The sequence below is a fragment of the Ambystoma mexicanum genome, chromosome 10 (assembly GCF_040938575.1).
Source record: "Ambystoma mexicanum isolate Mex_15411 chromosome 10, UKY_AmexF1_1, whole genome shotgun sequence".
In the NCBI taxonomy this organism is placed as follows: domain Eukaryota; kingdom Metazoa; phylum Chordata; class Amphibia; order Caudata; family Ambystomatidae; genus Ambystoma; species Ambystoma mexicanum.
The window spans coordinates 487,798,453-487,821,749 of record NC_090932.1 but is presented as its reverse complement, the minus strand read 5'-3'; the positions used below and the strand labels follow the sequence as shown (position 1 = coordinate 487,821,749).

At 43.2% G+C, this 23,297-nt stretch overlaps 1 protein-coding gene across 1 annotated transcript in view; it reads right to left on the bottom strand.

The window, feature by feature from the left end:
• Nucleotides 1-11,336: 11,336 nt before the first annotated feature.
• The window catches only part of LOC138493189 (lens fiber membrane intrinsic protein-like), a 29,530-nt gene continuing 17,569 nt past the window's right edge, over nt 11,337-23,297 (bottom strand). Inside the window, exons 4-6 of the mRNA XM_069620354.1 lie at nt 16,732-16,878; nt 14,707-14,826; nt 11,337-11,901 (exon numbers count right to left, since the gene is read on the bottom strand). Coding sequence (XP_069476455.1) covers nt 11,861-11,901; nt 14,707-14,826; nt 16,732-16,878 — 308 coding nt within the window. The 3' untranslated portion in view covers nt 11,337-11,860. The remainder of the gene's footprint in view (nt 11,902-14,706; nt 14,827-16,731; nt 16,879-23,297) is intronic.

Below are 23,297 nucleotides of genomic sequence, written 5' to 3'. Positions count from 1 at the left end.
GATTTCGTTGGAAGGTAAACAGGCCTTCAAAAGTATTGTTTCAGATTTCATACACCGAGGAGTGATTGAAGATAGAAGGGGAAGCATGTGTAATAGCCCAATCTTACCAGTTTACAAGAAAGGGGATAATGCGCTTCTTTTTCGTTTCATTTTAGACCTGTGCGCATTTAATAAGGTGGTTGCTCAACAGTTCCCAATTGTGCCCCATGTCACCACTATTCTGACTATGATTCCAGCCACGGCTAGAATCATAGTCTTGAATTGCCTTCCACGTGCACATTGTTGCAATACGTAGACAATTTACTTCTAGCTGCTTATTCTGAAGATGCTTGCAAGGAGGGCACAGTGTTGCTGCTCATCCATTTAGCAGAGCATGTGCATAGGGCTTTGTTGAAGAAATGTCATTATTGTCGACAGGAGATCGCCTATCTGGGCTATCTCCTGTCAAACGAGGGGAGACGGCTGACATCTGAACGGAAACAAAGCATCTCTGATATGTCTGTTCCAAATACACAGAAGGAAGTCAGAGCTTTAATTGGCATGGCTTCATATTGTAGACAGTGGATTCCACATTTTTCATTGTTGATAAAACCGATGTTGGCATTGACAAAAAGGATATTTCTTTGCCTTTACCGTGGAACATGGATTGCAAGAACATTTTTGATTTGCTTAAGGCTGCGTTGTGTTCAGCCCCAGTTTTGGGCACACAAAATTATGAAAAGGGCTTTGTTTTGTATGTACATGAATGTGATGGGTGTGCTTTGGCTGTTTTGACACAGGAACATGGGGGCAATAATAGGCCGTGAGGCTATTTTTCTTCCACGTTAGACTCTGTTGCATGCACTTTGCAAAGATGTTTGAAACCTGTAGCTGCTGCTGCATCTGTAAAACAAAGTGAGAGTTTGGTTTTAGGTCACTCTTTAACTGTGATGATACCCCACTCTGTAGACGTTCTATTAAACAGAACGCAGACTCAACATCTCACATCAGCTCAACTAACAAGGTACAAGCTGATTCTATTTGCTCCACATATCCAAATTAAGAGACGTTGTTCATTGAATCTGGCTGAACTAATACCTTCACCACAAGAGATGGACTGCAGTGACAAGATGTCACATGATTGCCTTTATGTTACAGAACAAGAAACCAAGGGCAGAATTGATTTAACTGATACGCCCTTAAACAAGGGGAGCTATTTTGTGATGGCTCCTGTTTTAAGCTACCGGATGGTACTGCCACCACTGCTTATGCGATAACCACGCTACACACTGTTGTAGAGAGCAAACGAATTCCGCGCAATTCTGCGCAAGTGCAGAGATTATTGCATTAACTAGAGCTTGTGAAATTTTTGAAGGCCAGAATGTAAACATATATACAGATAGCCAGTATGCATTCAGGGTGGTTCATAATTTTGTCCGACTATGGGCTGAGAGGGTATTCTTGACATCACATGGAACAAAAATTCAACACGGCACTCTGATAGTCCGGTTGCTATCAGCACTTGCGCTTCCTACACAACTAGCAATAATGAAGTGCGCCACACACCAGAAAGTGACAGACGATGTCCGAAAAGGAAATGCTTTTGCTGACAGAATAGCCAAAAAGACTGCTACTTATCTGCAGTCGAAAGAGTATGGCTGGATTCAGCAAGATGGGTTACTGATACTTGCATGATGGAGGAAGGGATTAGCAGTGTGAAAGAGATTCAGGCTGAAGCTACCCCATAAGAAATCAGACAGTGGGTTGAGGATCCAGCAGGTCTAGATGATGAGGGTTGTTGGGTAGACAATGAGAAACAGAGACGGATGCGGCCCAACACCTATTTTACTGCTATATTCACCAATGCTCATGGCCCAAAACACATAAGTGCTAAAAAGAATTGTCAACAGTTAGACCATGTCCGGCATAATGCGAATATCAAGAAAACTGCTGAACGCCTGGTTCAGAGTTGTATGATATGTTTACACCATAACATCGGAATGGGAACACCAACACCAAAGGGTAATTATTTTGAAGAATAAACTTGCTAAAGTATGTGCACACAGCAATCTGAAATGGCCTGACGCTTTACCCATAGCCTTGCTATCAATGTGGACAACCACACAGTCAAAGACAGGGCTCTCCCCCTATGAGATTGTCATAGGAAGACCAACCAATGTATGGAATGCACCGAGACCAAAACAATTGAGGGATATTTAATATCCGCTTTTGTCTGATTATTGTGATCAGGTGAGTCAAAACTTGGGTTTGATTCACCAACAGGTACGAGCAGCCATCCCTGTAAAATATGAGGGTCCAGGTCACCAACTCCGACACGGTGAGTGGGTCTTGGTGAAGAATTTTGAGAGGGGCACCTGTATTGCACCTCGCTGGAAGGGGCCCTACCAGATCCTTTTGGCTACGCAAACAGCTGTACGAGTGAAAAGCAAGGTGACACTGAATTCACGCAACACATGTGAAAAGAGTCCTATGATAAAGGGGATGAGAAGGAAATTTATGATCCCAATGCTCCAAGTGAGCCAGCTCTGATGAATACCAAGGAGATCGAGTGTGCTACAAAATTGCTTCCTGAGCCTGTGGGTTCTGGGGAGACTGCAGCTTCTTCTTCATTTTCTTCTTCACCATCGACCGACGTTGCTTCTTCATCCTTTTCAGAGAGTGACAATGCACTGTTTGCTGACCATTCTGTACCTGGTGTTTCATGCTACAACGTGCGACCACGAATCTGGATTTATATTTGGGGCTTGATATTACGTTAATGTAATAGAATAGGAAAGTGTGGCTAGGATTCTGCACCCACAAGAAACCCACAAGAAACCAACATTGAGCCAGTCCCTCGTCATTCCTCTTCTGAAAACGATAAGAGGCAGGGACCGGCAAAGTTACCTTCAAGCAAGATTAGCCACGTGGTGAAGTGCCACTAATGGATGAACTGAAAAGAAAAAGACTAACAGTGAAGCTTCTTGATGGACACTGAGAAACTATGCCTGTCTTTTGGACTGCTCGTACTAATGATGACATTGACCGTTTTGCTGACAATAGGCCTGTCCATCAAAGGTCATGGTTACCTAGGACCAAATGGATACTGATCACAGTAACATCTTGTATTGTAATTACATTGACACTCACATTTTGGTATTTGGAAAGTATACGTCCACTTGATACTCTATTGCCGACTGCAAGTTTATCTACCACGTCTCCACCATATGTGCATTTGCATATTCTTGGTCCCTGGGACATCAGACATACAGGGGGTTATCATAACAACACCCTCTTGATGATTATGAACGCCACCATGCCATGTTGAATAAGACAGATTGCTGGCTTGGCACTTGGTTCTGGGACCTGTTACAAACTTGGGGCTGGAAAATATTTTCCGTTCTGATGGTGATCCTTGGCATTGTACTGTTTTGTTGTTGTTGCATGCAGTGTCTTCCTGTCATTTGTTTCATGATAGGGGTAGCCGTGCACAAGAGGTTGGTAAACTAGAACCTAAGACACATATGCCACGGAAAGTTACTAATGCCTCGGTAATGCAGGATGTCACCATGAAGGAATTCATGGTCATCAATGGTTATAGGATAGCGATTCAGGATGTTCTGAAGATGATACGTGCTTTTCGGATGATGTTAATGTATGAATAATGCTCTTGGCTTAGGCCAAAAGGAGGGTTTGTGAAAATGTATTTTCTATAATACTGCCTGATAGTAAATGTTGGCCTAAGCACATTTGCCTCACACTGTAATATCGCATTGGATGAACCTGAAATAGGCTGACTAAGCCACCAATTTGAGTTTTCCACCATTTTGATTGTCTCCTGCTTTCTGTTCCATGTTCAGAACTTGTGTTTTTGGCTTTAACAACAGAGCAAGATGAATTTTGTGCTGCTTTATGATGTTAATTTAGATAAGAATGTTGAAGCTGCTAAGGTGGATATTTTATCCTGCACTGAAGAAACCTTGAAGCTAAACAAAAGCTGTACTAATCAGTACTTTAGATGCCACCTGTCCCAACAGTGCCTTTCTTGTTCAAACAGTAAAGTACTATAATGAATAGCTGAGCGTGCTCTTCTGCAGAAATCCTTGTTTTCTCTCCTTGGAACTAACTGACTTTAAGCTCAAAGAACAAATGGTAGACAAATATAAGCGAGTGAAATGAGGAATGTTACCATGTGTCTTGTATTTGGAAAACATGTGAATTGTTTGATGGAAAACAGCAAACTATGCAATAATCTTTAAATATGAATTAGTTATGTAGTTAGGTCACAAATCCTAGGTTATGTATTATGTGAAGAGGGGCTAGACGATGTGTCCAAGGCTGTGAAGAATTTGTATAGATATGTGTACTTTTGGATTCTTCAGTAGTCTCTCATCTCACGGTGTCTGCTTGCACACATTGTGGGGTGTTGAGAACAAAGTAGCCACTTGCTAATAAATACAATTGTAACCTTGACCTTGTGACTGGCGTGACTTAGCAGCTGTGTATGCTATAATGTGTCCTCTCAGGATTGCTTTAAGGCAGTCCCAGTTATTGTGTAATGATATATCAGTGGGCTGAATTGAATCTCCATCTATTGTATTTGTGTGTGTTTTGAACATAAGATAATTTAATGTGAACCGGGGCATGATCTGACATAAAAATTGGTTCAATTTTTACATCTAATAAGCCATTGGTCAGGGATTTAGATACAAAAATGTAATCTATCCTTGAGAAGGAATTATGAGGAGGAGAAAAGAAGGTATAATCTAAATCAGAGGGATGGGTAATGCGCCAAGTATCAATAAGACCTAGTTCGGTCACAAAATTGATAAATTGTAGGTGGGCCTTGGTGATATTTGATCGTACATTTGACTTTCTATCAAGAATAGGATCCATGACTTTATTAAAGTTTCTGCATACAATTAGATTGTTTGGACAAGATTTGGATATATGATTTTTCAATTGAGTGCAGAAGCCTTGGTCCCCCTTAGTTGTTAGCTCAAATTTACACAACAGTTATAATCATTAAACTTAAACAGTTAATAAGACACATATGATATTTTATTCAATTTAGACATACAAATTACAAATTCATCATAATACACATTATAAAACACAGTATAAAATGTGTGCCAAAAACAGAACCTATTTGGCTTGACAAGTTTCAACATAGATCTAGTTGGTAGTAATCTAAAGAACTATAGTGATAGTCTCTAGGTTGATGTAGTCATAAATTTGACATTTATACATTATCAATGGTTACTATGTGCACCATTATATATTCTCGACATGTTTCAGTTCTCTTTAGATGTATACGGAACTTTCTTCAGGACTATTGTCACATTCGTAATATTAAAAACAAACAATCTATATTTTAGGTCTATAAGGCTGAAGTATCCTCAAGCGGATTGTAAGCGGTGTACACGCTCTATCTCGCGTGGTGTCAGACCAGTTGTAACTGTTGGTAAAAACAATAAGAAAAACATTTAGAGAAAATCTATTAGTGCTATAGTCTCTATGAGTAAATATATCTCTAGACCTGACCAAGGAGTAGAGTTACTTTGTCTAGTTGTGGAGTTGATTTAGAAGCTATCTTGATTAAAGCAAGGAAAGACTTCTTTAGGTTTGGATTCCCAAATGTGGGATAAACACCCTACAAACAAATAGTTGCATTCAATTTAAAGTATCCTGAGAGATAATCAGAGAGAGATCAGAACAGTGAAGTTACTCTAGTGGCATTATGTAATCAAAGTTTAAAAACGTATACGGAGTTGTTATCCGTGATTTTGGTTACCTTTAATGGGTAGCGACTGAAGGCATATTGAAACCTTCTTTGATCTAAATTCAATCAAATCAGATAATGGGTAGTCCTGCCACTCTTCGGTGTGACTCTAGAGTTAGTGCTGTACGTGGGAAAAGAGTAAGAAGAGTAAAAAGACCCTTTAGTGCGTCTTGTATAAGGGGTGTTGTAATTTTCTTATTATAATACAAAAAGGTCCTGACTCTTACCTCAATATTACTCTATCAATCGTAATTCCACATGTGTTTATTAATAATAATTCTCAGAGAATTCCTAGAAGGGTTTTTGGTCCAAAACAATGGGCCCTTTGGATATTTAGTTTCGTAGAAGCTGGGAGATCCAAAAGTAGAGGAAGAATGTGGTAGGATTATCCTTTTCAATATTTTCTCGAAGGTAGACAATCCAAATGTTGTTTCTCCTGTTTCTGTTCTCTAAATTCTCTGCTTGTTTCTGTAGAGACATAACAGCAATTTCGAGCTGCATCACTTTTCCTGTCACATCTTCTGTATTACTGATTCTTCTCTCAACTTAATTTATCCTTGTTTCGAAGGAGCACCACTTGTCATCCAGCAATTGTAGTTTTGCCGTAGTGGCTTCCATGAATGGCTTTAGTGCTTTTATTTCATCCAGAATGGCATGCATAACTGGATCATGCACGTCATCCTTGGGCGCGGGGGAGTCACTTTTTTGCCTTTTAGGAGCATTGTTAGCTGATGCTGACGGCAAGTCTTTTAAAAGTGTGTGTTTTTTTAGGACATGTTAAGGTCTGCAAAGTAAGCTGTCAAATATACACCAAGCTCTTCACTTGTGCTTGATAGATGCATTAACACACACACTTCTCAAAATAAGTACAGTGGGGCTTCCTCTTGCTGTAGGAGATGATTCCCCTCACTATTTAGCCATATGGATAATAAAACAGTTTGAAGGATAACACGCAACCTTGTTCTGTGTGGAATTGTCTATGTAGCTGCCGTGGTTAAGCGCTATGTTCTACTTTTCTCCTTGTAGACAGTGGTCGAAGTGAGCGGGAGCGGTCGGGAGCGGTGCTCCTCTACTTTTTTTAATTACCTTTTACAGCTCCTATACTTTTATTTTAAAAAGAAACCGTTCCGGAATGGTTTAGTTTTAAAATAAAAGTGTAGGAAGAAGTTGAAACTTGCAGTTTCAGTGCACTGCACTGAACGTTCCCCTAAACAGCAGGTGTAAGTGTCTGGGTGTGTGTATTGTGTTTGGGAGGGGGCGTGTGATGGGGTTTGTGGGGAGCGAGAGCAGTCCAGCAGGGAACATAGCTCCACTACTTCTTTTGGTACACTTCGACCACTGCTTGTAGATGACAGAAACTTTAATAATGACTAACAATTTTATTCAGAATATTTGTAGAAGGACACATATTCAAATGTCTCTGCAAATTATTACGATTTTCTATATAAATGTGTCAGGAATATGCAGAACACAGTTTTCACCTTTCCGTCATATGCTGTTGAAGAGAACAAAAACTTGTAGACTGCTTGTAATTCAACTATTGTATTTAAATATATATTATTTTACTAGATAAACACCTTCCTCATGTTAAAAAAGACTTTCTGTACCTTTCAAAAGCAAGCGTGTACCTTTAAATCAATTTCTGCCTTTGGTTTGGATAAAACGCTATTCCAAGCGTTTGCCGGTGTTTACAGCGTACGTCAGCCGACCAGCTGACTTAAAGTGTCGGCTTACTTCAGGACGCGACCTCCCTGCTGAAGGCCGCGCCGCTGGAGGGGCGCAGCAGAAAACAAAGAATTCATTCAAACTTGGATAATACGGCCACACTTGTGCTATCGAAGTGCCGTCCTCCCAGCATCACCAGGTGGGACATTTAAGATGAATTTTAGATCATAGTGGGAACTAAAACAAAGAATGCAGAAGCACTGAGACGGGACCCACAAATTAGGCATTCGTCCCCATCAGCGTCTGGCCACGGCCCAGAGGGCACCCATCTAACAGCCACACAATTGCCAATGTTGTACAATAATTGTTCCTTATTGCAGCATTTTTAAGTGGCCACACAGCACGTTAGCCTGTATGTTATGTCACTCAGAAGGTTCTGCCACTGCTCTACGTGTTGGAATTCAAACCGTCAAACATATTTAAAGAATATGACCTGTCTGATGATAAACAAGGAGGGCCGCTGGCTATTGAATGGCTTTCCATTTTCTAGCAGGATCCATTTTGTTGCTGCTATGAAGGAGAATATGCAGTACTTCCTGGAACCTTCTCCTCAACCATGGTTTAAACCTTAAAACAGCATATGTGTTTGGGGAAGTGGAAAATGCAGAGGCTTGTCATTTGCAGGAAGACGCGTTTTCAATGTGTAAGACTGCACTAAAGATATGTTTCAGATCCCGGAAGGAGCTAGAAGAGAGAGTCAAAAGTTATAGATCATTAACCATGTGTACAATTCACTGTTTTAAAGTAGCCTATCAGTCAGTGCACCCTCACTTGCCCCAACAACTACATTTTTGCCCCAGAGCAAAGTTTGTCCTAGTGCTAATACGTAATGGTATTAGCACTAGCGCAAACGTTGCCTGATGCAAAAATGCATCAAAAATTTATCTTTTTAGCACTTGCGCAATTTTATCCCTGGTGCTTTTAATATGCCAAACTGCACTTGTCGAGGTGCAATGGTTTTTTAATGTGTCCCAGCGTTTTTAAAAATAGAACAAACTTTGCCCTAGTGCTAATACTGTGCAACCTTTGCACTTGCACCAGTGCAAAGTTTCTGTAATCTGGCCCCTGTAATTGTTCACTTTTTCTGTGCAATGCACAAGATTCCCCTGTCTAAGGTACGGTGTGAATGGGTATTTAGTACTGCAGAAGCTTGTTTCTCAGACTACAGGCGACGCCTCTCTGGCACACATGTAAGGGCATTTACTTTCATAAAAATTGAATGAGCATTATATCGCTGAATCCAGAGACTGGAGGAAGCCCCAGGAATGTCACTTAAAGGACCACAGAACAATCTCTGATGAATAACAGTTTTTTACAAGCCATCAGTCACATGGGTGGGGTGGAGGTTATGCCACAGCAAAGGTTGGTGGTTATTTTCAGTATGACAGCATTGGTTCAGTGTATAGCAAAAGTAGTGTCTTTCATGCAGTCTCAATTTTTTTACGCACACACAAACTGGAGAGTCGGCCTCAATTATTGTTGGCTCTACCAACCAGAAGAAGCATCAGGACTCACCAAGTTGTCTATAACTCCACCTTTTCTATCTTCTTCCAAGATGCTGTAGTGTTGGGAGTAGCAAAGCAGCCCTGTTACTTGATGGTGCAACTGGCTCAGGTTTAGATTGAAAAGGCATGGAGGGTCTGGGTGTTTTTGCTGGCCAGAGTGTTGGGGGTAAGATGGTCACTTGTGAATGAGTTACCAGTGGTGTCGTTTTGCATTATGTAACACTTCCTCAATACTGTAATCTCTGGAGGATGATGCAGTTGCAGATCAAAACATGGTGTTTAGCACACCGTTAAACAAGTACCACACGTTCTGCTTTGGTAGACATTTTATTTACTTTTTGTTCAGCTCTGGCACTAACTAGAGGGTCTCAGAGCACCTTACAAGGTTCAAAGTTTGAAAAAGTGGGAGGAAAAACAGAAGTTGCAAAATGATAGAAGGATTGGGACAGAGAAGTGAGCAAGAGAGATGGAGGGTCAGGGTTATGTGTTTGGAAACATGTTAGTTGTATGGCTGTTTCTGAAACTGGTGATGGAGGGTGCAGTGCGGATGTGAACAGGTAGGTTGGTCAATGCCCTGGTTGCTCAGTGGATAATTTCGGTTTTGTGTGCATGTTGGTTTGCACAGTGGAAGTTGGAGGAGAGGAGGGCTTGCTTGTCTGGTGTTTGTGTGGGTGATACATTTGAGTTTTTACAACAAATGTAAGATGGAGTTTTGTAGTGGATGGCTTTTCTTTGGGATACGATTCAGTCAGTGGAACTGACCGAGAGCTAGGGTGATGTGTAAATGTTTGTATAAGTGGAAAATGAGTCTTCCTGCAGCGTTTTGTATGGCTCGGAAGAGAGCACTGCCGTAGTCCATGTTGGAGAGAACCATTGCTTGGACTGCAGCATGGAAGTCAACAGGAGGAAGGATGAGCCTGATCTTATGTAGGAGGTATAGTTGTAGATTGCATGATTTGCTGACAGCAGCTATGCGGTATGTGAAGGAAAGTTGGGGATGGATAGTTAAGCCCAGGAATTACACAATAGTGGAGCGGGATATGTGTGAGCTGTCCATGGTGAGTATTTGATCCGGGGGTTGAGTCTGGCTTTGTGTCTGGGGGGGGGGGACTCAGATAAGCTATTCCATTTTGGAAGGGTTAAACTTAAGGAAGTGGGTGGCCATCCAGGTGGTGATAGCAGAGATACATCTTTTGATGATGTGGAGTTGTGAGGGGGATGAAATTTGGAAATTTATTTGTGTGCCGTGTGTATCTCGGTGAAAATGGGCATTGTGTTTGATGCAAGGAATTCAACATATAGGTTTAAGACGTGTAGAGGCAAGAGGAATCTTGCGGGACCCAGTACTTGGCGGGGTTGGGTCAGATCAAAAAGTGGGCAGGGAGACAAAGTGGAACCGGTCGAGGACGGTGCCTGAAAGTTTCATCCTGTGGTATAGAATGTTGAGTAGAATGGTGCAGTCAACAATCTCTCCCTTTACAATGTATTCCTCTGACAAACTGATGCTATCCTAGACCTAAGAGCAGATGGGTGCCATCATGGAAGGTGATTACTCCTCCTGAGACAGTTGGACCATCGCTGCCTGTGCTCTTCAGTCTCGTGTAGCACCACCCCAACTGCTCCCTTTCCTCATCGTTCTCATGCAACTGTCTGGCTACCTCTCCCTGCTGCTGGGATATCATTAGCTGATACGTAACTCCATTGTCTATATATATTTGTGCATTCTGCAGGAATTCTTGGAGTGTAGGTGCAGCACCTTCAACCATTTCTGACCTCCTTCTGATTTTCCATGGTAGCTACAATCCCCTTACACACTTTGTCATCACCTTCCTTCAATTCTGGCTGAAGGAGAACTCCCTACCCTGAGGCATCCCCAAACAGGCTTGAATATTCCACCTCTCCCTCCTTCAGCATGGTCACTTCTGACGGGCCTAATTATGCTACCACTCCTTCCTGCAGCATGACCTCCTCCTCCAACGGGTTATTTGGATAGTTTGGGGCCACTAATTGGGTTTCGTTCACCCTTTACAAGTTTCAAACGTCTTGATTGGACCACGGAACTCAAAACCGGCTCCTAAAATCTAAGGCTATCATGACCCATCAGAAATGCAGCGGTATTCCCAAAGCACAGTATACTGCGGTGGGCAAAACGCAGGCACAATGGATTGATCATACCATGGGTTTCCGTTGAAGAGGTTTGAGCATGCTGGCAAGCTAAGTAAAGCAACCCAAAACATGGGCCCCATAGTATCCATTTAACATGGTCTTAAGACATTAATATCCACCTCATTTAGCAAACTGGACGTGATTTGTTTTGAAAATTTAAATTAAAATAGACTGCAAAATCCATTAGAAAAACACATTTATTTGAAATAAGAACATTCATAAGCCCATAAGCCAGATTCGACTAAACACATGTTATCTTTCACAATGGTTGATAATATAAAAAAAATGTTATTGTTCATTGTGCAATCTATAGCATAAGAAGCCTAGTGCATTTCCCATTGTAGATTCAATGTGTTTCTGGGTATTTTTTTTAACAAGGTGGGTGTGATATAAATATTAAATAGATAGCACCTGGGTACTATTCTTTTTCATATGTAATTATATAGAGATGTCCTCTGAAATAAAGTGTTCTGCCCTCTCAAATAAAGGTGTTATGTTCTATTAAGGAGATATTTCCTATGAAGGTTTAGCTTCCCGTTTTCGACCCATTGGCATTCATCGAATAACGGATTTACATTATGATCTGTTGTACACTAACTAAATCAATTAAAATGCACAGCACTGGCGATGAGAGCATCCAACAATGAAGTGCACCGGGTGATCCGTGAGTTCACTATTCGGCTACGCCCCTTTCTCAGACCTGCTAATGTGCGTCAGTTTTGATGGCGACAAAGGCAACAGCACCTGCACATGGAAGTGGGAGGGAATTGTGAGAGAGGATGAGGCAGGAAGGGGAGAAGAGAAGCAAAGGTGAGAGTAGTCGCCATTCATAATGTGCTAACCTCTTTATACACAGATGAGCAAATTCCATCACAACATCAGAAAAACAAAAAGCGAGAAATTAATAAAACAGATAACAGCATGCGGAAGGAGAACAGATTTTCACACCAGTGCAGGTAGAGTACAGCCATTTTAATAACATGCAGTGACATCGAATCACTGACCTGGTATAATTACAAACATGGTTGAGAAATGCTTCAGCAGAAATAAGAATGCTTACCCATTGCACTTCCTCCACCGTGCCTATCAGCCTGTTTCCCACACCTGTCTATGGCAGTGTAGTTACCATAGATCTTGCCGCTGCACAGTATACTTTGCCACCAGCATCGGTGCTTGCACTCAACTTTTGATTACACTGTCTGTGCCTGCAGCCTAGTGCTTATGTAAAGGCTTCCAGTGCTTCGACTCCCACAACTAAGCTGGGGACTGATACATGTAGATCATTGCCAAGCTTAGGGTTATGGCTGTAAGGCATCTCTTTATGTGCAACCAAACAAATGCATTGTTCTTGTCTAGTCTCATTGGCACGTATCAACCATTAGCACGCTGGATGGGGGCGCTGGCCAATCAGGAAGCTCGAAACTAGGTCTGAATTCTCCAGCACAAGTCTGCGTTCTGAACAGCATGAGTGCTGCTAGCCAGTGCCCCTTTGCTTCCCCACTCCTCCTTCCCTTCCCTGCTTGCCCTTTTCCCCTTAGCTTCCGTGTAGTTCATACGCGGTTGCTAAGGTTGTGTTAAACTTGTTTTTAAAAATAAATCTTGCCTCGTGGAGTGATGCTGTGCTCCATTTTCGGATTCCATTTCCTTGTGGATGACATCACGGTCATCAACATAAGAAACACACTCTGAAAAAGGAGGGTGGCACCGCAGCTCAAGGTAATATTTCTTTTGTTTTAATTATACACCCCGTTAGCACCTGTGTAGGAAATACACGGGTGCTAATGGTGATATAACTCTCAGGGGCTGTCCGACCACCACTGTTAATGGCCTGCCATGCGCTTTAAGGGAGTCTCACTTCACTTGTTTCCTTAACTTGGGTAGCGGGCTATTAATAGCAGGTTCTCCCAAGCCCTTTGGTTTATATCACCTGAATAGTATACTCATCACCACGGTCTGGACTAAATGTCACATGATCAGTGGCCGTTGGGACCATCACTTCTTTACATCAGAAGGCTCAGCTACCAATTCTTGGTCTTCAGCATTGGGTGGACAAACTCCTATGCTTCTGTATCCACACATCACTGAAATTAATGAGTCCTAAATGCCAATCACAACTTTTTCATGTTATGATATGACATGATAGGTTATTTATAACACGCTTAATATCTAGAAGTTTCTAAGCGCGGACCCGGGGATCGAACCAGTGTTGCTCTGTGTTGTCTTGCTTCCAAGGCGAGCACATAGTGCCTGAGCTGACACTGTAGACACTGTACTTTATCTATCCTGTGTTTCTACCCACAAGCTACATATATTGGTCTGTCTCAGGCTGTTCAGAGCTTGCCGGAATTCCTTTTTTTTTTACCTTCACTACAATGATGTTTACAAAGTGCACACAACTCCGGCCTAGATACGTTAGCATTCACAACCCTCACCTCTGACTGCACATTTTTTTAGAAGACATAAACTGCCATCTTGCCTAGCCACTAGGTGTGGCACTTGTGCCTTTGCAGGGAGCTATACATAGTTAGACTTGATGCCTAAAGATCAAGCGTCTCCTCATTGTGCAGCGTTGGGAGTTCTGTGGCGTAAGATGGGAGGTTACCTGCCAGAGCATAGCTATCAAACAATGTTCAATCTCTTTTCACTTTTCGTTTCGAAGATGAATGCCCCAGGAGATATCGGGAGGCACCAGTGCTCCAACCCATTAGATCCTGGGTCATTAGTCATAAGGGTCCACCTGTCACACTGCACCAAAAGAAAAAGTATTCATCACAAGCTATTGGAATGTATTGGAACTAAACAACAGTAGGAGCCAGAGTGTGTTGTGACATGTAGGCTTGAAGTACTTATTGTCTGGACCTACAGAGGTGGTCGTAGGTGGCAGAGAGTGAAAGTCTGGAAGCTCCTAAAGAAGTAGTTATCAGCGAGATGGAGGTCAGAAAATCTTGGAGTTGGAGTTATGATTAGCTAGAAGTTAGGGATGGGAAATCCTGTGAGCAGGATTGTCCCATGGGGTGCTTTTCAGCCTCAGTCTTTTCTCAGAATTAGTCTAGGTACTCCTCTGTCGAAAGTAATTAGACAGAGCAGAAGGGCGAGAGAGCCATGAGTGGGGGCGAAGAAGGGGTTGAGCAGAAAAGAGAGCAACTGGGAGGCATACAAGAGACAGGGTGTTCACAGTTTAGAATCACTGTTCAGTCTGACAGATATATTTTTCGAGTGCACGTTCACACCTAGAGGGTGGCAACTTGGTGCCATAGACCGATATTATATATTTATTGTCACGCAACTGAATGGTATTAATTTATTAAACACAGAAGAATGAAGGGCTGTGTGGATCACCATGATTTGAAAATATCACCATGCAGTCAAACACAGAACCCTGTAGTCTACGGCTCAGTGAACTAATGCAACCATTGGCTCTTCATTTCCCATGGACAAATACATCACAGAAATGAGGAAGAATGAATCCAAACTATGCAAAGCAGGGCTTGAGGACCCGGTGATGCTGACCATGGTCCTAGTACTAACACCTATTAGCTAGAGACTCACCTGCCACCATGCTCAATACAGTAGATACCCAACCCAAGGCGAACGACCAAGAAAACATTGCGCCTCCTGAGGGCCTGGCAGAGGCAGTGAAGACTGACATGGCAATGCAAGCACTGGCACCTGGGAAGGAAAAGGAACAATATGAGGCAGATGGCTCCATTTTAGGGCTTCCCCAGGCATCTGGGACAGGCATGAATGCTAAAGGCTTCATTGCTGGGATCTTTGACCTTAGTGTAGCAGATGGCCAGGTTAGATAACCTTTATTAGGTGGTGTACATTAAGAATGTTAGGGCTTAATCTCCTGGTTCCAAAAGACACACAATGCCTGATTTAAATCTGTAAAATAGTGAAACTTTTCTCCCTGGAGACTGTACTGCTTAATGTAGGCATTCATACACTATTAGTCTGAACAACTTCCGACTCATGAATCCCATTTGCACCCGGGGAAGAGCCATTGACCAATTAGGTGGCTAGAAAAGCGGGTGAGAACATATATTCTCCACCCGCTGTTCCAGCCACCGAAGGCCCTTCCATGGTGGGTGCAATTTTTTTGTATTTGGGGAGGCAACAGGGACCCCGACCAAACAAAACCTCTCCTTCAACCCTCTCCCTACCTCCCCACTTATTTGCGGGACCGGAGCACTGAACTCCGGTCCACTGCACCTCCTGCTCTGGTCGCCATGGAAATCGAAAAGGGACTTTGACCCTTTTCCCTATGGTAGCGGCCATTTTTGCTGTTTCTTTCCTCAGAAATTGGCGTCACTTGCGGCCAAAATCTCCCTAGGAAAACAAAAGCAAGCCATTCCCACCAAGGATGAACCTTGGGGTGTGAATGGCTTTCATGCACTGGTGGGAAGGAGGAAATGGCCGTTAAAGGCCCACAGCCTGAGCCAAAGCCCTCGATTTGTTTGGGCCTGTCATGGCTTGTGCTGGTGGGCCGTTACTAGCCTTGTCTGCACTTCCTCAGGGGCATGAAAGCCATAATCAGGACTACCTTTTCTAGGAGGATACCCTCTTGCTTTGATATCAAAGAGTGTTCAACCATTTAAATGTGTTTTCTTGCCTTATTCTATCCTCCCCCCTTTTGCTGCACCCTGAGGTTACTGTGATTAGCATAAGGAGCATACACAATCACTTTCATTATGTGCTCAATTGCTTTTCTGTGGCATGTAGCTACAATAGTGCTAAATTGCAGAAGGAGGGGAAACATTGCTTTTCCACTTGTGGTGTGACGTTTTTAATTGTTTTTTAAACGTGCAGTCAATGTGTGCACCAACGTAAAAAAAACAAAATCAAAAACACGTATGACAGGTTTAACATGTTACCCAGTGCAAATGACCACCGCCATAGCCCGTATTACACTGCAGTTTAGCATGTCTAAAGCAAAAAAAAAAAAAAAGAAAATACTATAAGAATACAATTCAACAAAGCAAACACAATTTGCACCGCACAATCATGCAGTTTCTGTAAGGTGGCCTCATGTTTTCTTTGTGACCCTTGGAATACACATAACACTCTCTTTCCTCCCATTCGACTGTAGCCCAAGCTGACTGATTGTCTGTGTTGGGTACTCACCAGGTTCCGGTTGGAGCGGAGACCAAGGGTTGTCAAATCCCATTAGTGAAACATGTGATTCCTCTTGGATGGATCCAAGTTGTTAGAAGCTTATTCACCCACGCCCATATTAATTAAAATGATACTGACCAGTGTCAGTGATCCCAGTATCCAAGCTGTGTTACCACCCTGGCAAGGATCAGTGCTAAACTACTCATAGGCGTGGCAGGTGGTGGAAAAGATCAGCGTTTGGTTGTATTGCAAAAAATCATCAAACGAGGCCTGATTCAACCTTCTAATGGCATGAGATACCACCACAACCCAGGATTCATTGTGCGACCAAATAGCGTGTTCTTAGTCACTGCTAATCCTTCTACCAAGCAGTTGCAGAAAGGTGCATCAATTTCTTTACAAACAGGAGAGAAACATGCATGCATGCGTGGCAAGAACGACGTCCAGTTAAGGATTCACCTGCACAAAAACCCAGGATTGCAGTCAGCTTCTGCTTATCCGCCCCTGACACGGCCCTGAACCAGATTTCGCGGATTTGTATTACAATAGCCACCAGTAAAAGCAGGAACGAGATGATAGAGAAGGCCCGGGTGGAGTCGATTTCAGCTGCATGGAATAATAAAACAGAAAAAGTGCCTTAAGTGAAGGTTAATAAAATACGGTAAACAAAGTTGTATGAATTAGTATATACATGGGAAACATAGAGCTGTGGTGAGTGGTGATGAAAAACATAAATTATGCAAACATTATACACATGAGGAAATTAAGAAGAAGGGGTCTTGGGTCACGTGGTGACATTAATCAAGCTTCTCGTGAGCAGGCTGTCCACAGCATCTTATAACACCTAATGCCTAGTTTCTCTTCCTATGTTTTAGCTGTTGTTCCTGTGTTTATGTGCGCTCCGATGCCTGGGGTCTGCCGGCACGTTAGAAATGTATAAATAAATAAATAAATAAATAAATAGAATGATGAAACAATAGATACTGTAGGTGCATTTCAATGTGTGTGCTCCATTCCAATGTGATGAGATCTGGGCTTTATGTGGGCCATGTTTTCTCAGAACTGAGACCAGGTAAATACCAAGAAATGCCCTTAATGCTGATTTCTGCTGGTTGGTTTCCCAATTCACTGCTTGAAAGAGCGTCAATGCTTGAAATGTCCGCTGCCATCTCTGGACCTGAAGCTCAACCAAGGCAGTAAACACAAAGTAGAGAGAATTGTGTTTATTTATTTGACTAATGATTCCGATAAATTGAGTGTTCTGATGACGATGCAGATAATCTCCCTTCCTAATGATAAAAGAGCTTGTAAGGTTTGTGAAAAAACATTGCAACCAATTGAAACTAAACCGAAGACAAATATCTAACACAAGGGGCCTCATTACGAGGTGGGCGGTAAGGGATTACCGGCACCGGTAAGGGCACCGGTGCTGTTAATCCCTTAACGCCCTACTACGAGGTCCGTTAGCGGGACCCTTATGGAAGGGACCCGTTAAGGGACTTCAGAGCTAATAACGGTACTGCAATTTGCGGTACCGTTATTATTAGCACCTTCCCACTTCCCATTGAGCCCTATGGGGGCTGAAATGGAAATGGGGAATGGCTTTTTCAATGGGGACTTACCAGTCCCGCAAAGGTCGGAATAGACCGGTAAGTCCCCATTGAACGGGACCGGACAGGGTACCGGTATTGAAGGTAGTCATGGCGCTAATAGCAGCATGACTACCTCCAACCTCATAATGAGGCCCAAGATCACTCACCTGACACTCAGGGCCTCATTACGAGTATGGTGGTAGCCATGCCCTTAACATGGGCATGGCTGCCTCCATACCGTGTTCCAGCACCGGGTTCCTTCAATGAGGGATAACCTTGGTCATTCCAACATTGGAGGACCCGGTAATTCCTCCTTGAGGAACCGATCCCCATTCCCATTTGAGCCCCCATAAGGCTCAATGGGAATGGGTATGGAGCTAATAACGAGCCCGTTAATAACAGGCACGTTATTAGCTCCTTGGTCCCCTTGTGGGACCCAGAAAGGACGTCTGGTTTTACCAGACGTCTGTTCCGGGTCCCGCAAGGGAACCTCATAATTGCGCATCCTGTACTGAACGGTGCTGGTCCCGTACCGGCACCCTTCATTACGGGAGCGCAAGCCTCGTAGTGAGGCCCAGTACTTATTTTGTGGCGGTGTTTGCCAGGGCAGAGCCCTGACACTTTTTTTTTAAGCCCCAGCCCTTATTCTCTCAGACTCACTTTAATTATGAAGTGGTGATAGTCAGCTCATCCATCAACTATAATGAGCAGGTGCAAGCTGTAGTGTAACCCCAAATATGTCGACACTACTGGGAATAGCTATGGGTGGAGGCAGCAGTGGTGGAGATTTGCACACCCGCAGTGTCACGGGAGTGCTAGAAAGAATTTGGGTTCTGGTACTTATTTTGTTTACAAATTATGAACTGCTGACACTGAATCATGATCATGCAAATATTCAACATCATCATGCTTCTTCATGCCTTGCTGGATTGTGGAGAGTTTCAGGTCATGTGGCCAGATGTGCCTGTCCAGTGCTATGAGGTATTGCTGAGCGTAGTAAACGGTTCGGAGCTTGAACAACTCCTCTGGTTTTACAAGTGGCCCGTTTTAGGAAGCACATTTTAGTTCAAGAACCTTCAATGTGATGCCCATCCTGGAAAAACCTTTCAATGGGACACACACACACAAACACACACACACAAAGACACACATACACATGTGCACACATGTCGCAAAAATCGCACACATGCACACACACATACACACACATACACACACACACACCTCGTCACTCATTGCAAAGGTTAAGTTCACTTCAGATTGAAGGAACAGTGAAGAGGGATAGATAAAATACATGGGGCCTCATTACGAGGTGGGCGGTAAGGGATTACCGTCACTGGTAAGGGCACTGGTGCTGGTAATCCCTTACCGCCCTACTACGAGTTCCCTTTGCGGGTCCTTCCTTAACGCCTGGTTTTACCAGGCGTTAAGGACGGGACCCACAAAGGCACACCGGGGTCAATCACGGTACCGCAATTTGCGGTACCGTTATTGCCGCCTTCCCCCTTCCCATTGAGTCATATGGGGGCTCAAATGGGAATGGGGAATAATGGCCCTGGTGAATGGAGAATTACCGGCCCCTCCGACCTCAGAATGGACCGTTAATTACTCCATTCACCAGGCTGGAGTCGGAAGGGTTTTGGAGGCAGCCATGGCGCTAATAGCGCCATGGCTGCCTCCAACCTCGTAATGAGGCCCATTATCTGATGAAAGGCCCTTAAAGGTGGTGCTCACAGTGAGGGCTGTAGTTTGCCGTCCAATACAGCCTGTATCACATGTTGCAGCATTGTTGTGCTATTCAAATGACAGTGAATGCAGAATTTCTGTAACTTGATGTATTTTGTTTGCCAATATACATGACTCATTAAACAGAAGTCGATTTGTGTATCATGTGTGCCCATAATGATACTTCGACATATCATCCTGAATGCTTGAGATCTCTGAGTCAGTATCCCAAGTTCCAACAGACAGCCGCGACTTGCAGATTACACAAGCAAGCAGCCTTGGGGCAAATGAACGCCCCCCTGAACAATCGTACTAGATATGCAGCCCACAGATTGCAGGCCTATATCTGACTAAGTCACATATACATCATCGGCTATCTCAAGTGCACTGGAACATACATATAGTTCTCTGAATGAATCGCCTGATTGGTCCTATTTGACAAATAACCTGCATCCTACAGATTTCACACTCTGAACCTCAACTCACACAGGTGTCTTGTACGCATCTATTTTGCCACTCCTCTCTTTTTGCAGCGGTCACACCACCTTAGTTAAATTTCTAAAGCCACACCGCCATAATATTCTTTCATGAAACTTTAGCACGCCGCCGATTCTTTCATCCTACTTCAAGCATTGGGTGATATCTTTCAACAGTCACCCACACAAATAGACCTTCATTGACGACAGGGAGGGTGCGGGTGTCTCAGCCTTTCAACATTTGAAGTTAAAGTGAGCCTCGACCTTCAGGACAGTCTCAACCTCCTGCCATCATGTTGGCACTTTTGTCTTATACTTCTTTAATTCAGTGCAGTAAATAAGGACTTTGGAGTGTGCAGGTAGCCAGGTTTTGCAGTATCCTTCAGCGTGCTATTTCTTGTCAACTTGTTAATTTTCTACTCCCGGTTTCTAAAGCATTTGCACCTTGCTGATGAAGCATAACTGTTCAATTAGGGTTTCAGCTTCTCTATCTTCCCCTGCTGACTGCTCTTCTTTGTTCCACTATGTAGAGGGCAGTGATATTCTCCAGTATAATCTGCAGTTGCTCACCCCATCCCTCCATTGCTTTGTCTAGGAATGTGCACCTGGAGGAAGCCACAAAGACGGGTTGGTAATTTGCACTTTTGCATCTCCAATATAATCTATGCGCGCCACAGCTGTTTCGGCTGGGTTTTCCCAAATGTAATCAAGGGGGTGCCCACAAACATCATTTTGAAATGTGCAACCCCAAACAGCCCCCACTCCAAGCTCCCAAGCAAATTTATGGACATAAATATGATTGTAGATCAGAAAGGAATCACCAGGAATCACTTGAGATTATGTAAAGAGTGTTTAAGAAATGGGAAGAAGCAATTGAAAAAAAAACATTGGGAAATCAACCCTTATCATCTCATAAATGCATTATTTGTGTTCATAATCAAAGTGAAGAGGGTTTTCTCTCCTCAAGATCCCACTGTTTAGAAGCACTCGCTAATAATTTCACAATATGCTTAGTTATCGATTAAAAGCTAGATATGGTGCCTGCGTAAAACAGCTACAGCAGTTTTGGTTGAGGATTTTGTCCAGAGGTGAAAAAGTATAGTTGGGAAGGCTATAGAGAAGACTGGCACAGTTGTCCGATGTAGAAAAGCCTAAGGAGGAGATCAGCTGTTAAGCAGTATTGAAAGGTAGTGGATAAGTTACTTTTATTGAGGAGTTTGAGTCTGGCTGCAGTGAAGATGAAGGATGAGAGGTTGTGTGATGGGTCGAAGATGACACCAAGGTTATGAGCGGTAGCTAAGTAAACAATGTAGCCAGGATAGAAGAGAAAAAGAGGGGTAGAGGAAGAGTTAGCCTGTTTCGCTGGGAAGTAAGTAATGTCATTCTTAGTGGAGTTGAGCATGAGTTGAGATGAGTGAGTGAAATGACATCCAATATTAGATGGCAGAGAGACAGTTTGACTTTTTTGACAACAGCTCATCAGATAAGGAGTGAAGGATACAAAGATCTGAGTGACATCAGCCAACATGTTCATAAGAGAAGCTGTGAGAGGAGATCAGGGTGCCAAGAGCTGAAGTGTAGAGATTGAGGAGAAGTGAACCAAGGACAGACCGCTGGTGAACTCCAACAGTAAAGGGGTGAGTGGGGAGGTAAGGCTGTTCCAGCACACCTGAAAGTGTCTGGTGGCAAGGTATGATGCAAAACAAGGAAGGACCTTATATCAGATGCCAAGGAGAGATATATAACAAAATGGTTAACAGTAATGAAGGCAGAAGAGAGTTTGAGAATTAAAATAGATGAAACGATATCATGACAAGTGGAAAAACTGAAGTTGCTGATATTGATGAGAGATGTCTCTGTAGAATGCAGAGGCCAGATTGAAGAGAGTCCTGGAGGTTGTGAGTATCAAGGAAATCAGTGAGTCGATTGAATGCTACTTGCTCTAGGATTATGGAATATTGTGGTAGAAGAGAGACAGAGTGAACATTGGCATGACATTTAGGATCTACACTTGGTTTCTTAAGTAGAGGGGTGACAGTGTATGCCTTATAGGATGGGGGAATGTGGCATTGTCAAGAGATGAGTTGAAGAGGAAAGCAAGATGTGGAGCTACACTGGGAAATATGTGCTTCACAATGTGCAGGGTCAGTTGGTCATAGGCGACACACAAAGGGGTATCCTTAACGACAATGGCAAGTATATCATCAGTGTTGGTAGAGGCAAAGGAAAATATAGCTGGAGAGGAGGGTAGAAATGGTGGAGAAAGGTTGGCAGGAGGAGGGGATAGAAGGTAAGTAGTAAGGGTATTGTTAATGGTAGAGATGTTAGTAGCAACTTAGAGAACAAGATCATTTGCAGATTAGTAGAACAGATGGAGGTGGATTTAGGAAGTGAGTAGTCTTTTCTCATTTGTCCTTCTCACATTCCATTCCTCTCCCTCATCCCACCTCCTCACCCATCTCACATGATATATTTTAGGACATTATCACTAAACCTCCTCAGATGTCATCCTTATTTCTTTTTCCTCCATCTAAGTCATCATTCCTCAAACTTGGTGCTCACTTGTCCCCCCCCCTCCTTCCTCGTATTTTAAAGCTCATATTTACTCAGTTAAAGTATGATGCCAAAATGTATCTGCGAGGAAAGGGTCTATGACCGATGAAGACCAACCCTATGACATCCCTCACCGATATATATGGGGAGTGACAATGGATGAAATAGGTCATCGATTAACTGTTATTTCATCAACTGCTCTTCACACTAAGCCAAATATGAGTCTATTCATATCTATTCAGAGTACAGTACAACAAGGTTTGCCTACAGTACTCCCATTATCTCAATACTCTGAGAACACAAAGGGAATGTTACACTTATGCAAGGGGTGTCTCTCTTGGGACCAATACTGTTACAAGAGATTTAGGGCCTCATCACGAGTTGGGCGTAGAGCGCCGGCGCTAATTGCCCTACCGCCAACCCCCCGGCGCTAATAGCGCAGGATCACGGGTTTGGCGGAACGGTATTGCCCATTCCCCACTGAGCCCATTTGGGAATTCCCCATTCCCTATTGGGCTCAATAGGGAATTTTCGTGCTCTTACCGCTGGCGGAATTTCAGCGGATTTCCACCCGTGATCTGGCAGACCCTTAAATGCAGCGGTAATAGCGCTACCACCGCATTTAAGGGTTACTGCCAGACTCGTGATGAGGCCTTTAGTCTTTAGAACCACCTTCAAT